The sequence below is a fragment of the Artemia sp. Qi Xiang Cuo genome, chromosome 1 (genome assembly GCF_049724085.1).
Source record: "Artemia sp. Qi Xiang Cuo chromosome 1, ASM4972408v1, whole genome shotgun sequence".
Classification (NCBI taxonomy): domain Eukaryota; kingdom Metazoa; phylum Arthropoda; class Branchiopoda; order Anostraca; family Artemiidae; genus Artemia; species Artemia sp. Qi Xiang Cuo.
This window is the reverse complement of record NC_142794.1, coordinates 92,240,492-92,257,432: the sequence shown is the minus strand read 5'-3', so window position 1 is coordinate 92,257,432 and position 16,941 is coordinate 92,240,492. Positions and strand designations below refer to the sequence as shown.

General features: G+C 37.1%; 1 protein-coding gene across 1 annotated transcript in view; it reads left to right on the top strand.

The window, feature by feature from the left end:
• Window positions 1–16,941, top strand: part of LOC148956923 (neuropathy target esterase sws-like) — a 142,241-nt gene that overhangs the window by 105,299 nt on the left and 20,001 nt on the right. Inside the window, 2 exon segments of the mRNA XM_089087769.1 lie at window positions 11,483–11,715; window positions 13,609–13,812. Of these exon segments, the coding sequence (XP_088943895.1) occupies window positions 11,483–11,715; window positions 13,609–13,812 (437 nt within the window).

Sequence of the window (16,941 nt, the reverse complement as noted above, 5' to 3'; positions counted from 1 at the left end):
TGATCGCGCCGGCGGCGCGCCGCCGACATCTACCGACGGCGTGCCGCCGACTTCTTAGCGGCGGCGCGGCGTGGCGCGCTGTTTTTGGCCCTGCCGTCGCCGGTCTTCCCTCATCAGCGCAGCACCGGGGTCTAATGGTAACCATAGATTATGATGCTTAGATCCAATTACTTTAGATCCATAGTGGGATCCATAAGATCTTCGAGTTGAAATTTTTTTCGACTGGGCCCAATAAGGCTGATAGGATGTCTTATTTTAAGAAATGGGAAAATTTGCAGTTTCAAGATGAATCAGTGGAAAAGAATTGCAAAAAGTATAGAAGTAGTTACAGTAATTTTGCTGAGATTTTCTCTAACGTTTGATTACTATGTTAAACAGAATTACTTTCCACATTTTTAGCTTCCTTTCCAGCCTTTTCACTTGACTATATTTAATTGAGATTCATCCTGTCTGGCTTATATTTTCCATCTTTTCCATCTTTTTCTTGTGCGTTGGGGTCCCTTAAAGCCAAAAGACGCAAAAATCTCAAAGCAAACTTACTGTGTCCGTTTCTAAAATTATTATTGTTAGAATTCTAATCTATTGACTCGTCTTAAAACTGCAATTTTTCTAATACCACAAAATAAAAATCCCATCAGCCCTATATGATCCATTAAAAAAAAAAAAAATCAACTCCCAAATTTTGTCTCATTTTAATGAAAACCTTATAAGACTCCTTTAGTCCTTTAATAATCTTGTCAAAATCCCGCGGTTCGGATAACACTTCATACCCCGTGATTGTATGCAAGATAACACAAGAAGTTATGTGCGAATCCGACTCATAATAAAACCAATAGGCTACCGTTCAACAAATCGAAAAATGAAAACTTCGGCACACCTTCAGCGCAATTGAGATGTCCGAGTAGTCCTTTCAACATGGATTACAGCCTCAGACAGACCGAAGAGGTATCAACAGAGTTTCAAAGGTACCAGAGGAGAAAATTCTCGTGCTATATCTGCAACATAACAGGTTACAGTGCAAAGTTTTTCTTAATGGAACACAAACACAGCAGTTCGTCCCTCAGGCGAGAATTTTAAATGGAGGTACAGAGCAAAGAGTATGGGCAATTGATAAGAGTCGGATCCTCCGCGATTTAACTCGAAAGATAGATACTGAAAACTGCTAGTGCCAAACGCAGCGTAATGGTTGGCGAAAGCTTTAAACGTGTCACTAAATGAGTAGAAAATTTCAAACAGAACAGGATAATTGATATGATAACGATATAGGCCTAACATAATCTGTATGTTTATAGCATTTAGAGATGAAATCACTGTGTACGTAATAAATTACCCGTTCTGGTTTTCTTTCAACATTTAATTTAAGTCAGTAGGCTTATGCAGGCTGAACAAAGTAGGCCTAGATTAAAACTGGTAGGCCTACTAGTTAAATAGGTTTTGGCTCTCTGCCCTCAGCTGCATTTCAAACTGTCTAAAAAGGCAAGTATTTGGTTATTTAGTGTAGGCTAATATACTTTTTAAAAGACATATACTAAGCCTAGCCTTTTAATTTCGTCAGACGCTAGATGGTGTTGGTGATTTTTTGGCACTAGTATGAGTTTCTGCTCTTATCAGCTACCCATACTTTTTGGTGCAGAGTCATACTAAGGTGCTCGTCAAGGACTCGGCACAGGGTTTTTAATTCTGCAGGGTAATCTGACTGTACAGTGTTTTGTGTGTTTTCCGCGATGGCTTGACAAACGCAGTACAAGGAGAAAGAGCACGTCGGATCTGAGGGTGATGGATATACTTATAGAAACAGCCATTGATGCTACATCAAATCTCTCTCTTAGGAGTTGCAAAGGTGCCCGATCAATGCTCTTGCACAAGATGTTCAGACCCGATTGAAAGGCCTGCCCCAAATAGGGCCATATCCAGAATTTTTGCCCATTGAAGAAGGGCTACGAAAGATTTTTTTTTTTGGGGGGGGGAAATAAATAAATGGAAAATCAGGGGCAACGCGACCATGGAATCGGGCCAAGTTTCGCAATTATTGTGCGTTGGACATTCAATTGTCCGACCAGTTTAGAGGAGTTTTTTTTTCTTTACGTGTAGTTTTGGGTTCAATTTCAGAGTTGACTAAATATCTAAGGGGGACGTTTCAAAACACTGTGAATTTCTACATCCTCCCCCCCACTCTAGAATAACGCCACTTATAACGATTACTAGTTGTATTATTTTATTATTGTAATTGTAGGTATAAGGCCGATTATTGCTACGGAATAAGAGAAGCATTTTTTTAAATGACGTCATCGCAAATGAATGGTCTAAATTGACAAGTTAGGAGAAACACGATGTTGAGTGACGTCATCACACGTGAGCTTATTCTGGATAACCATTTGACATAAATGACGTCACCTCATACATATAAACTACGGTTTCAGGTAATTTTTATCATTAGTATTAAATTAACGCAAAAGAATCAATATATCATGTCACTTGAAGTTATTCACGAAGCCGAGATTTTTGAGAAAGGGAAAGATACAAGGCGTCCTGTAGAAGAGAAGAGCGCAGTAGTGAACAAAGCAAATATCTTTGAATCTACTAGACTTTCCAAAATGGGACATTACGCTGGGACCTGGGACCTTACGGACTTGGAAAATAACAATTCAGCTCAGATGAAAAAAAAGGCCTCCAATTTCAAATATAAAAATATGGCTGAGAGTAAACAGATTAGTCCGTTCAAAAAACTTGACAATGAGCTTGCCAAAATTGCCGAAGAACTTTCCACAATTTACAGATCCACAGGAATGAAGAAAACGTTAAGAGTTCGGTCAGAATTAATGGACTCTATCCGACACACCAACTCACTTATAGAAAAGTTGAAAAGATATCAAAGCCAAATTGAAAGACGGGATTTAGACGGAATTTTATCCAGCTTTTACTATCAAATGGCCAAAATAAGTTCAACCATGAAAAACTTGGAAAAAGAAGCGAAGAAGGAGAAGCAGATTGAGTGTAAAGCAAGGAAGAAATCATCTCAGTCCGAGCAAGCGAGGGTTCATGCTATAAGATCTGGCCATATTCTAAAACAGAATTTTGAAACTGCCATGAATTTTGACGTTAGAATTTGTAATATTCTGAAGATTTTATCAGCACTTCGTGATTCTCCAGAAGCATTTATGAACAGGCAGTTAAGGTGGAAAATAGACGTTTCTATCCGACAAGCCAGCTCAACGATGGAAAACATGAAAGCAAAACAAAAGCAGCTAGGAAATCAAAACTGGAATGGGATAATCTGCAGCTATAGCAGGAAAATGAAGAAATTGATTTCAGACATAGAACATTTTAAGAACCAAATTAGCCAGGAAGAACAACTTTGGACTTCAGAAAAAGAGAATTCTAAAAATCAAACGCCTTTACATTACGCTGCCAGATTTGGCAACCGAGATACTTGTGAGCTACTTGTTTTAAATAATGCCAATGTAGATTCGTTAGATTCTGAAAGCTGCACGCCTTTACATTACGCTGCCAGAAGAGGCGTATTAGATAGTTGTCAATTATTACTTTCAAATGGGGCAACTATAGATTTTTTAGATTCTAAAAGTCGTACGCCTTTGCATTATGCTGCCAAACAAGGCGCATTAGATGTTTGTCAGTTACTAGTTTCAAAAGGGGCGACTGTAGATTCATTTGATTTTAAAAAGCATACGCCTTTACATTATTCTGCTGAAATTGGTAATCAAGATACTTGTCGGGTATTAGTTCAAAATAATGCCACTGTAGATGCATTAGATTCTGAAAACTGCACGCCTTTACACTATGCTGCCGGTCGAAGTGCATTAGTTTGTCAGTTACTAGTGTCAAATGGGGCGACTATAGATTCATTGAATTCTAAAAATCAAACGCCTTTACATTACGCTGCCAGATTTGGCAACCGAAATATTTGTCACCTACTACTTAAAAATAATGCCAGTATAGATGCATTAGATTTTGAAAACTGCACACCTTTACATTATGCTGCCAGACGAGGTGCATTAGATATTTGTCAATTACTAGTTTCTGAAGGGGCGGCTACAGATTCCTTAGATTCTGAAAATCGTACGCCTTTACACTATGCTGCTAAATTTAGCAACCGCAATACTTGTCAGCTGCTAGTTTTAAGTAATGCCACTGTAGATGCATTAGATTCAAGAAACTGCACGCCTTTACATTATGCGGCCCGACGAGGAGAATTAGATATTTGTCAGATTGTCAGTTACTAGTTTCCATTGGTGCTGTTGTGCAAGTAGAGGCTCCTGCAAAACCAAGAATATTCATCCAGGTAAAAAGTTGAATCAAGATCAATATAATCAAGAAGCTGAAATGACTTAAATGGTTTAAATCAAGAAAACGGCCAGTAGTGAACAGGGCAAACGGAAGTGTTTGTGAAGGAAATTCTAGGTTTATAGGAAAAGAGAAAAAAAATTTTGTGCATTATTCTGTCTGTGTGCTGCATTTTATAAAATAAAAAGGAACTCATAAGTTTACTTTTGGAGTACCGTCTCAATTTGCTGTTTGAAAATTTATATACTAATTTTAATGAGTTGTCGTTGGAAAAAGAATAATAGAAAATATACGAATGTAAATCTTTCGTCCTTTTTCACTCCTTACGAATACAGGTAGTCCTGACGGTATTCCTGTGAATCCCGTCTTAAAATTTAGGAAACTCTGGTATAGTGGTATTTTTTTGGGATCAGTGATAGACCTGTATAAACTTTAAAAAATCCTAAATTTGCAAATTTCTTTTTGTGTTTATCTTGCTTGTTATAAAAATTTTAGAGAGCTTACATTATTGATTTTTCTAATTGACAAAACTAGGTGCATGTATTGTATAGTACTCAAGGGTTTAACGATGCATGCTAAGATATATAAGGAACGAAAAAGGACAAAAGGATGGAGAGGAAAGGATTTTATCATGGAAGGATGAAGTCGTTACTCAAGCACAATATCGATGATCAAGGGATTGAATGTAATTCAAAGCAATTAAAATAAGCTACTGAAGACTACTTTTGACCTACTCGACTTACTAGACTTAAGTTGCCACTTGCTTGTTATCCTAAACAGACAAACCGGACACTAATGGGAGTTTAAAAAGATTTGATGAAATACAAGTAGCTTAGCCTTAATAAAAACCGTAAGGCTTGGGAATTTATATTTAAAAAAGAACTGCGAAACCGATTCTTGCACTCTTGTAAAACTTGCTGAGCTTAGAAAAAATTCAAATATTATTCTGGCAAAGTTTGCCAGCTGTAAAAAAATCTATTTTCGGGGGGGAGGTGGAAGGGGAATAATAAGCTTTTTCCGGAAGAGAGACAATAACACAAAATAGATTTTGTAACACAATTTGAATAAGAAGTGTCCAAAATTAAAGAAAATTTAAAATCTTGCCGTTGGGGAGGGGTGAGTTGTAAGAAGAGAACAAAGAAGAATGGAAAAAGAAGTTGACTTGCACAATCCTAGTTGTAAACAATAGCTATCCAGTGATTCTGGTGCTTACCACATTCTTAGGAATAAGTCATGTTACCAAATATCAAAAAATTAATCTTACCAGAATGTGTTAAGACAAATGATGATGACCATATGTTATGACCAATCCTGACTTGAAAAACATTTGAATAAGGGAAGTCCGTAGACTATAAAACAGGCCCACCTTCAAAGACGCTAAACTAACTGCAAGCTGGTTGTCAAAAGGGTATATCAGCAATATCTCTGGAATGGATGAGGGTATTAAGTTGAAACTTTCCGGGCATATTGAGGGGGCTGTTGAAAACTTGTTGAAGGCCAACCATCCCTCCTTTGCCCTTTTTAGATTCCCCTTAAAAATGATCAACATGTTGAGATAGACACTTTTTGTCAAATAAAAAAAAATTCTAATAACTATGCCTCCGAGAAAGATATGACCCTGAAGCGCTCGGGGAAAACGTTTTAAATTATGTAATTTACCCATAGTTTACGTATAGAAATCACAATTAGGAAAAGGGTAATGTTTGATCCTGGGTGGTCGGAAAAGGATAAGGGTATTAAGGCGAAGGATGTTGAGGGGATTGTTGAACTAAATCAAAATACACTGTGTGCATCCAAGTTACCAAAAGGGTGTACCTGCAATATCTTAGGAACGGCTTTGGGTATGAAGTTGAAGCTTTCGGGGCATGTTCAAGAGAATGTTTAAAAGTGACCAGATGGCAACCAACTTCCTCCTAGGCTTTTTAGCTGCCCTCTCCCCAAGCACATCTGACAAGATATTTGTGATAACCATTTTGCTCAAAATAGTTTAAAGGTCAAATAAATTTGCCTTTAGAGATGACATGATCCCCACAACACCTAGGGCATGGGTTTTAGTAACAATAACAATGCTATATTAGTAATAGCAGTAAAAGTAGTAGCATCAGCATTAATAGCAGTAGCAGTAGTAGCTTGCAAATATTGCCTTTTTGGTCAATTGATCATCTCTCTTATTATTTCCTTAAAGTTCCAAATTAATATACTCAGTCATTCCTCAGGTTACGCCCTTTCGACAACCTGTATACACATACCGTGTTTTGATGTAATTCAACACTCACCTCAACATTCTCTGAAAGGCTCGCTTGAATGCTCTTTGTCTTTTTGGAAAGTAAAGGTCTTTATTTACACTTTACTGAAAGCAAATACACAAAAACTATTTTCACATTTTTGACTTCAATAAATACAAAGTTATTAATACTTTAAGGAATAAATGTCAGTAGATGTATATTAAACTGATAATCCACGGTCTTTTTTTTATAAGTAAATTGCAAATTATGTTTTGGTTTGTCAGGCATGGGGGTTGTCAACCCTAATCATGTTAATTTTGTTCGTCTTGAGTTTGACTCGCTCATTTATTATAATTTTTGTTCGTTTTGGTTTTCATTTATTAATTGATGGGGATTTGTGGTTGTTTTAGGCTATGTTTTATTATTTGACTTTATTCTACTTTATTGGGTTAATTGATAATATTTTAAATTTATCTGTTTTGTCTACAAGAATCCATAGTTTGGCTTGCTATTTGTATGTTGGAGACACTTTTTCAATAATTTTTAGCTCTAACACAAATAGTATTGTTTAGTTTATTTTATACCTTTTCTCAAGCACCTACTGTCTTTTTATTTAGTTTAACATATCTCTGAACACGTCCTGAAAGTTTCAACTTTATGTTCTAAGCTTATCCTTTGGTATTGTCAATATTCCCTTTTGAAAACCTTCATGCTCGTAGCCCGCTTTGATTCCGTTCAACATCCATCCAATATTCCCTGAAAGATTCATCTTAATACCCTTAGCCTTTTTTAAGACTCAAATATGCCCCCCTTCCCCAATAGCAAATCTAATACGTAAAAAATGGACAAATAGCACAACTTGCCGCCCTTGATCTAAAGGTTGTGGAGGTCATATTATCATAGAGATAGTTCTTGGATCTTTTAATTGTGCTGAACAAAACAGTTATCCCAAAATTCTTATCCGATGTCTTTGGGGAGAGGGTAGCGAAAAGTAGCGTGAAAGGGGGCTGGTTGCCCATAATCACTTTTGATGGTTGAAAAGGGCATTAGAGCTTTCAATTTCAAATGAGCCCCCTCTTAAGGTTCTGTGAAAAATCCTTCCATACGAACTGGCTTTGTTAAAATATATATATATATATATATATATATATATCCCACATCTTTCCTTACTTAGGATGCGCTATTGCTCTGCCTATAATAGACTACGTGAATCGTAAGGATTGACTTCGTCACCACGTGACATTACCGCATCCAAAACTAGCAATTTCTTAATTTTGTAACTTTTTATTTGTAGCTACTATAAAGTTTTGATAACATAACGATTGATTGTCTAGTTCAAAGCTGTTCCTAAAAGGACTTAACAAAATGACAGAACACACCATTTACTGTGACACAGTCTGTGTAGGCCTATAACTTATGCTTTACGTTCTGATGAACCTTTATCTTTTTTTTTCAGTACCACTTGTTCAAAACGATCATCGGATAAAAACAACGAACTAATAAACACCGCTTCGTTATCATGCTTATCAGGAAAATAAGAAATTCTGCATTTTCTTAGATTGATGTTTGAAAGTCTCTATAAAAAATTTTTTTTGATATGCTAAATTGGGTTGAGTAATGTTTGTCAAAGTCATCGGCCTTTTTGAGGTTTTTCTTCCCTTTTTCTGAAAATTAAGTAAATTTTATAAGACTTGTAACTTTTGTTTAGTAGCTTTAAACTTAACGATTTTTATATATTTATAATAATCATCAAGACTGTATTCTTTTGATGTATATGTTGTTATCAAAGAGAGAGAGATTTATTCTAAACAAACAAACCATTTAACATAAGTTTAGCGGCCACCGCAAGAAGCAAAAACTTGTCCAATGGGGTGGCAAAAATACACTAACATAACAAAACAATAAAAAAACGAAAAATAAAAGCTCATCCTTTTAGAGTTTTGGTTACTATTAGCACGAGTCGCTCCTTACCTACAGTTTGATACCCCGAATTGTGCGATTTGGTGCCCTGAGTTCGATCCCTGCTGAGTTCAATTTTAATTATTATTTGATATAATTTATTATGATTACCAATATTTTTCAACCACAACATTTAATAATATTCAGTGCTTTACTGTTCAATAATTCAATGTTTTATTGAAAGGTAAATTATCATTAAAATGATATCAATCATAAATGCAAATGACCTTAAAATGGATTCTTTTTGCTCCTAAATTAAATTTAAGAAATTTTTTAAAATACCCACAACTTGGGGAAACACCTCTCTTGATGTTATTTTAACTAATATGTATAATTTTTACAACCCTCCCTCAGCTTTGCTCCCATTAGGTAGGAGTTATCATCTTTTAATTCTTTTATCCCCCTCCTCAAATTTTAAGCATTCTTTCTCAATAAGTTATTACAGTTATTACCCTCTTCAAAATTTTGGTCTTCTTTCTTTTGGTATGTGGCTTAATACTGAAGATTGGTCTGATGTTTATAGTTTAAAAAATCTTGATGAGAAAATGGCTTTGTTCCACAAAAAGCTAATTGACAAATATCAAATTTGTTTCCCTTAAAAAAAAATTAAAAAGTGCTCCAGCGATAAACCCTTTATTAGCCAAACTATAAAAACACTAATTAGAACCAAATTGAAGCTTTTCAAAAATGGTAAACAAGATGAAGCCAATAAACTAAGAAAATCAATTAAAAGAGAAATTCCCAAATTGCCACGATCGTACTACAAAAATAAGGTCGAAGTATTGTTCACTAATAAACCAAAAAACTGGTATTCTGTGGTTAAAAGGCTCTGTGGCAGGAGGTTTGAACAGCTTGACTTCAATCTACCCGAATCCCCTGATATTACTGCCAATAATCTCAATAAATTCCTCGCTTCTATTGCCCAGAGCCTTCCACCACTGTCCGACCAATTACCATCAGGAGCCCTAGCCCCTTCTTTACCTACTATTTCCCCGTCTGAGATAGAAAGAAGAATTCAAAAACTAAGAAAGACAAGTATTTGTTCTTTGGAAATCCCATTTCCTCTTATTAGTGCCTTCGGTGATTTTTTGTCTAAGCCCTTGTCTTTCTTGTTCAACAAAATTATGGAGTTTGGGCAAATTTCTGCAATTTGGAAACAGGGTTTCATAACCCCTTTGAAAAAGAAAAACGGAAAGCCTGGTTTTGAAGGTGTTCTGCCTATAACTCTTACTCCTATTTTTTCAAAGCTTTATGAAGGATTACTTGCAGATTGGCTAAAGGAAAACATCCTACCACTTACTGACTCGAAACAATTTGGGAACCTAGAATCCACCTGTACTTCCCATTACCTCGTTTCTCTTATTGATCACATCGGGAAAACCCTTGAAAAGCTTATTTCCTGACTAAATGTAATTTCCATTGACTTTCAGAAAGCATTTGACCTTGTTAACAACAATATTTTAATTGAGAAACTTGTCAACGAGTTCAATATTGATCCCTTACTGGTGAAATTAGTTGCCTCCTTATTAACAAATAGATCGCAAGTTATCAAATACGAAAACCATTATTCAAATCCTCTCCCGGTCCACAACGGCATACCCCAAGGTACTCTCCTAGGTTCCCTCCTTTTTTCAGTAATGATAAACAGCCTCGCAAAGGAATTTCCTGACCCATGGAAATTTGTTGATGACCTAACGGTTGTTGAAACTTGCTTCATAAATTTAATAACTGACCCTATGATTATCCTCAATTAATTTGGAGACGAGGCATTAGAATTAGACATGACATTAAACGCCTCTATGTCTATGATAATGCCCATTTGTTTCCTCAAATCCTCGCTCTATTTTCTTAATCCTATCCCTCCAGAAATTTCTGTTGCCTCTTTTAAACTACTTGGCGTCACAATTTCTTAAAATTTCAAGTGAGATATCCACGTTAAAGACATCATCCATAGAGCTAATGTGTCTATCGCCCTTCTTAAGCTCCTAAATAAATTCAGCATCACCCCTTCTCACTCCTTACAAATTTACACGTCTTTTGTCCACCCGCAGCTAGAATATGCTTGTCCAGTTTGGCACCCTGGTATCTCTCGCGGAGAATCGGAAAAAATCGAATCAGTTCAAAAAAGGGCCCTGTGAATAATTTTCAAAGAAGGCAAGGTGCCATACTCTCTGCTCCTAAAAAAGCTAGGCTGAAAACCCTGGAGCAAAGGAGGATTTCGTTGTGCCTCCGTTTTGCAAAAAATGCCATAACAAACTCTCGGACGGCAAGTATTTTCCCCAAACGTCACTCCCCATCCAGATTACGGCCGCCTCGAGCTGTTTCTGAGCCCATCCCTGCTTTGTCCCCATTCGCTGCGTTACTTCCAGATACGAAAGAACTTTTATCCCCTTCATTACAGAAAAAATAAATAAAATGTCTCAATAGTTTCTTCCCCCCTCTTTTTTTTATTAGCTGATGGTACTGCCCAGGTTCTTGCACTCATTTGCTTGCCCCCCCCTTTTTTTTTTTGACCAGTTTTTATTGTTTTTAACTCTTTTATTGATGTACTGTCGTTGAATTATTGACATTTTCTTAGTATCCCTTTTAATTTAAATGTATTTATGTCTCGCTCTAAGTTTATATTGACCAGTTTTTAATGTATTTATGTCTCGCTCTAAGTTTAGTTTGACCAGTTTTTATCTTTTTAATTTTTTAATTGACTTTTTACAGTTTTAATTATTGACTTTTAAATGATTGTTCATTATGGTTTTCTCTATTTTTTAGTTGTTCTTTGCATTTTTAGTGTAACCATTTATGTTGTCGACTCCAAAGTCCGAATTCGGCCCTTTGTGGGCTTGTGATAGCGATTTTTTTTAAATAAATATCCCATCCTAGAGTAGTTCTGTTAAAAAGATTGTTTAATTTGAATTTTTGTTTCTTTTACAGTTTTTGAATTTGGAAAAATATTAAACACAACCACGATATACTTGGTTCATTACATGTATTTTTTCTAGGTCCGCTTCTTCTATTGACCTCACAAAAACTGAATGTTTACCTAAATCCAGAAACTTTCGATGGAATGAATGACTATCGCCTCTCCGCATGGCTTGCAAGACAAGAAGATCAACACAGGATTGTACTCTATCTTTGCGACAAAGAAATGTCTTCATGGACGCAGACATGCATAAGGCAGGCAGATTGTATCCTCGTAGTATGCCTTGCTGACGCTGAACCAACTGTTGGCAAGGTCGCAATTTTATTTTTCGTTATATTCCTTCATTTCCATGATGATCTTATCAGGCTTTTTAATGTCCTTCCATTTTTCTTTGCAGAAACCAAACACGAAAGAAACTTAAGAGGCTCACTTGATCCATTTTAAATACCCTTTTTTGGGGGCTAAGGCAGGCTGGAGGGCAAGATTTTACCCCTGCAACAACCAGCATGCCCTTGGGTACCCAAATACCATACACCTTATCTAATCAAGTTTCAAGTTATATATTTTAGCCAAACACTCGGAATGTTTTAAGATACATCTTGGAAAAAGGGACAAGTGTCCCTCGCTCCTCATGCCCCAGTGCCTTGACGCCTCTTTTTTCATTCCTTGGAGAGTTTGTCAACTAGTTCAATAATATGGATGTTGTGGGATGATGGCTCCCTTCTTGCTGCACGAAATAAAATCTGTTGAAAGCGTTCATTGTTATGCCTATCGGCGCAGATGATGGAAAGAAATGAGGCATTATGAGTGCCATCATGAAATTTCCCTAAGGTGTTCCAGTTTATGGCCCCATGGTTCCCTTATTGGCGTCTATTGGAGCCATCCCTAAAACATTGTTAGAAGACCTAATGCATAAGAGAACTAATAACATAAGAGAATTAAACTGTTTCTTGCTTTTTACTATTTGACTTAGAACGATGAAAAATATCACAATTTGATTGACGATTTTGAAATTGAACTCCCCCAAAAGCGGTCTTGATGAAAATTATGCAGTTAGACGTGACGATATATTTTCTACGTCTAGGTTATTAAAATTAGGCTTATTGGAATGAGCACTATAAGATCCAGTGCTATTTATAAGTTAGAAAAGACATCACACCAAAGGAAATTGCCTCATACCAACATCTTGGCCCATTAAACAGTAATTTTTTATTGATTTTTTTGTAGAAATTTTATCGATCATGAAGTCAGATAGTCAGTTTATATAACATATCAGGCCAGCGACGATACTGGTATACCTTTTGCCTCTGAATATAAATATAGTTCATAAAACTGAACCGTTATTATAGGCTTTTTGTCCAATAAAACTAACGGTAAAGGATTATTTCGTAGTTTCATATTATTTTTTAAGGGGTTGGAAAATGGATTCATTAAGACAAGTGGAGGGGTCTCTAAGCTCTATAAAAATCTTTAAGATAATACAAATAAATATCGACGAAAAGAAAATGAGGCGTTAATTAATTATGCATAGGGGGAGGGGGATGAGCAAGAGCCCCTTATTGCTGAGACAGAATTTAGTTTGGAGAACTTTACTTCACTTCGAAAAACAATTCAATTAGCTTTTTTAGTTGAAGGATTGTTCTGCAAAAGTCATCTTTGATTGAACAAGACGAGTTTGAGGTGACAGGAGCCCTCGTCAAATTTTGTCTAAGTAAAATTTTGAATAGAATGGAAATCTTAAAATATATATTAGATGCATTTCGGGATAATACGAAGTGTGTGTGTGGGGTGGGGATAGCTACCCTCCTATCACTTTGAATCTTAACAAGAGAACTAGAGCGTCTGATCACCAATCCAATGAGCCCCCTTCGAAGTTTATATGACCACGTATATGTACGTTTATATGACTGTGTATATATATATGAGGGGGATTATTGTTATGAGGGGGATTATATATATATATATATAATATATATATATATATATATATATATATATATATATATATATATATATATATATATATATATATATATATATATATATATATAATATATATATATACATATATATATATATATATATATATATATATATATATATATATATATATATATATATATATATATATATATATATATATATATATATATATATATATATATATATATATATATTTTTACGTATGCTATGTTTGTATTGTAGGTAGAAAAAAGACTGGAAAGAATGGCAGTGCGAACGCAGAAAGAGCTCGTGCTACTTCATAGGGAGTCAAAATCAGGGGTGTCAATGGTTTCGCCAACTGGTACTGCTGCTTGGTTAAATATTAGAAGTTGGTGCTCATCACATCATCATCTCATCGCATCTCAAGACATGTTTGTACATCCTGCTGGAAATCAAAGGAAAACAGTACGTCTTTTGGGTTTTGATTGTCCATTTTTGCTTACTCAACTGTTTGGGTTTTTTTTTTTTTCGGAAATAATACTTGATGAAAGACCAAAGTAACATGGGGGGGGGGGGGGTCTTGAATTACAGATATTGTTTAATTGCTAACTTTTATTTTAACTTCTAAATCCCTGAGAGATATATCTTTAAATTTAAGTTAGTTAAATTTTCAGTTCAAGGTTAGGGAATAGCGAGAGTTAAGGTTATTATTAGTTACTTTGTGTTTTTGCCGTCTTCGGTGAGGAAATGGACTATTTAACATGAGCCAGTATTAAATATTTTATTAGAAATCATAAACAGTTTATCGAAATAGATCATTAGATGACACAAATTACCATACCTTAAACTTTAGATCCTCCTGTGTCGCCAGAAGCACCCAGGGCATCCAAGAAGAGCCGCCAATCGTCCCGAATGTGCACCACCACCAGAACATCTTTCCATTGGGGTTGTATCGTCGTTGTAAATATTGGACAGGTCTCGTCTATATCTGCAACGCAAGGTGTTTTTTGGTCGACCTCTCCTGTGGTTTCCCTGAGGTTGCTATTCCTAGATCTGTCTTGGGATCCTATCGTCCTTCATTCGGATCACATGCCCTAGTTATCGCCACCTTCGTTGCCGAATGATGTCCGTGGCTATGGGCTAGCCTGAGATAGAACGGACTTCCTGGTTTGTGACATGATCTCTTCAGTCGATATTCAGAATCCTCTGAAGGCAATTGTTTTCGAAGGCAAGAGCCCGTCTCCCTTGTTGTTGACTCCCCGCTTCGGACCCCTCCCAGCCCATCATAGCAAAAGGATGGGAAAGAGAAATGTAAATTAATGGGCGATTCAAATCAATGATAATTTACACTCTGCTAAAATAATAACATTTTTTCTTAATTGTGGCGGCCTAATTTCTAACCCACTTTTATCTAACCCATTACCTACCCCCCTCACTGCACTCACTCACGACTGTATAGGAGGGGAGAAAGGATATTGCTATGAAATAGCCTTATTTTCAATTTCGTAGAATACTTTTTCGATTGCCATACTGGGTATAGTTGGTTGAAAGCTCCACTGGCTTGCCCTATCCTCAACTGCACTTCCCGCTCGCTTGACCCTGAATTTCCCACCGTATTGCCGAGGTACCTGAACTCTAGAGACCTGCTCGACAGTTGAATATCCACTCTTTATGTTCAGGAGGAATTAGTTGTTGCCATGATCTTTGTCTTTTCTGTGTTGATCTTGAGGCCAAGTCGGCCTGCATTTTCACGGATAGTATTGAAGAGATCCTGGAGTTTGGTCTTGTTACTTTTCATCAAGGCAATATCGTCAGCAAAATCCAGATCGGCTAGCTGCTTACCTTCTCCAATTTGGATGCCGAACCCTGTACGATCAAAGAGTATGTAATCGACAACGAGGAAAAAGAGGAAGGGAGAAAAAATAAAGTACTATTTTACGCCGGACATGATACGGAGATATCTAGTATTTCCTTCTTGGGTCTGAACGCAGCATTCTTTGTTTTCGTATAATGCAACAATTAGGGCCACTATTTTATCAGTAATTCCGTAGTATCGTAGGATTTTCCAGAGCGAGTCTCGGTCGATGGAGTCGAAGGCTTTCTCGAAGTCCAAGAAAATCAGGTACATTTTTCTCGCCTTTTTTGCACTCCTCAATCATCATCCGTAGTGTATAGATAAGATCCGTGCAAGAACGGGACGGCCGGAAGCCGTGCTGTTCTTCCTGTAGGTATTTATCGAGAACTGTCTGGATGCGCTGAAGAATAATTTGTAAGAAGAGTTTACCCGGAATAGATAGGAGACTGGTGCCCCTCCAGTTGTCACAATTTGTGGCGTCTCCTTTCTGGAAAAGTTTGATGAGCGTTCTTTTTGTCCAATCATCGGGGTACCTTTTAAGACTTCCAGATACTAGCAACAAGTTTAAGCCACACATCGATACAGATATTAAGTGATACGTTTATTATCTCGACTGTTATTCTATCAGTTCCTGCTGCTCTGCCATTCTTAAGCTTGCGGGCTGCCTGTCGAACTTCTACATCACAAGGTTCTTCTGTGTTCATTTGGAGGTTCAAAAAGGGGGTTGCAGGGATAACTGGTGGATCCACTGGGCGGGATCTGTTCAGAATTTTCTCGAAATGGAAAGCCCACAATACGGGTATTTCTGCTGGGTCTGAGACAATTTTGGCATTTGCATTTTTAACTGGTCCGTTTACGATTCTGCATTTCTTCACAATTTCATTGGTATTCTTGTATACGGCTCCGGAGTCACCACAGCTTTTTTCAAAAAGGTTGTGTTTATCCCCCCTTGCGCTCCTTTTGACTTATTACCTTTTGACTTTTCTTTGTACGTTTGATTCTTCAGAACGGTGTCACTGTTTTAACAACCTTTTAAGAGCTGTAGCTTTAGGTTATAACGGTCACCAATCAGGTTCCAGGTTCTCTCTGACAACCATCGGTCTTTTAGTCTCTTGGCGTTAGCTTAGCTTAGGTCTTCCCACGCCGGCTGGCGCATCGACAACGGTGCCTCTCCATGATGATATCTGTTGTGCTTTTGACCGAAGTTCTTTGACCGACAATCTCAAAAGCGCGGCATCCTTCTTAAGGCATTTTACCAGTGTTGTCTTCTGTCACCCGTGTCTTCTGATGCCAGAAGGAACCCAACACCACACATCGTGGGGTAGGCGGCCCTCACCCATCCGCACCATGTGACCCCAATATCGCCATCGGTTAGTCACAATTCTATCGATCACGAGTGGCTGCTTCGTCTTTTCCCATATAGAGGCGTTGGTGAGCTTATCAGTCCACTGGACACCAAGGATATGCCGAAGATAGATGTTCTCAAAACCCGGGATTCGCTTTTCCAGCTTCTTAGTCAACGCCCAAGATTCGCAGCAGTACATTAGTAGGGAGAGGACTTTACTATTGAAAAGCTGAAGCTTGAGCTATAGGGAGTATGCTGGATTCCTCCACACATTTCTTAGTTTATTGAAGGCGCTTCCTGCGCATGTAATCCGTGCAGTAATTTCCCACTCAAGGCTACCACCATATTTAACGACACTACCAAGGTACTTGAACTCTTCAACCTCCTCTAGTAC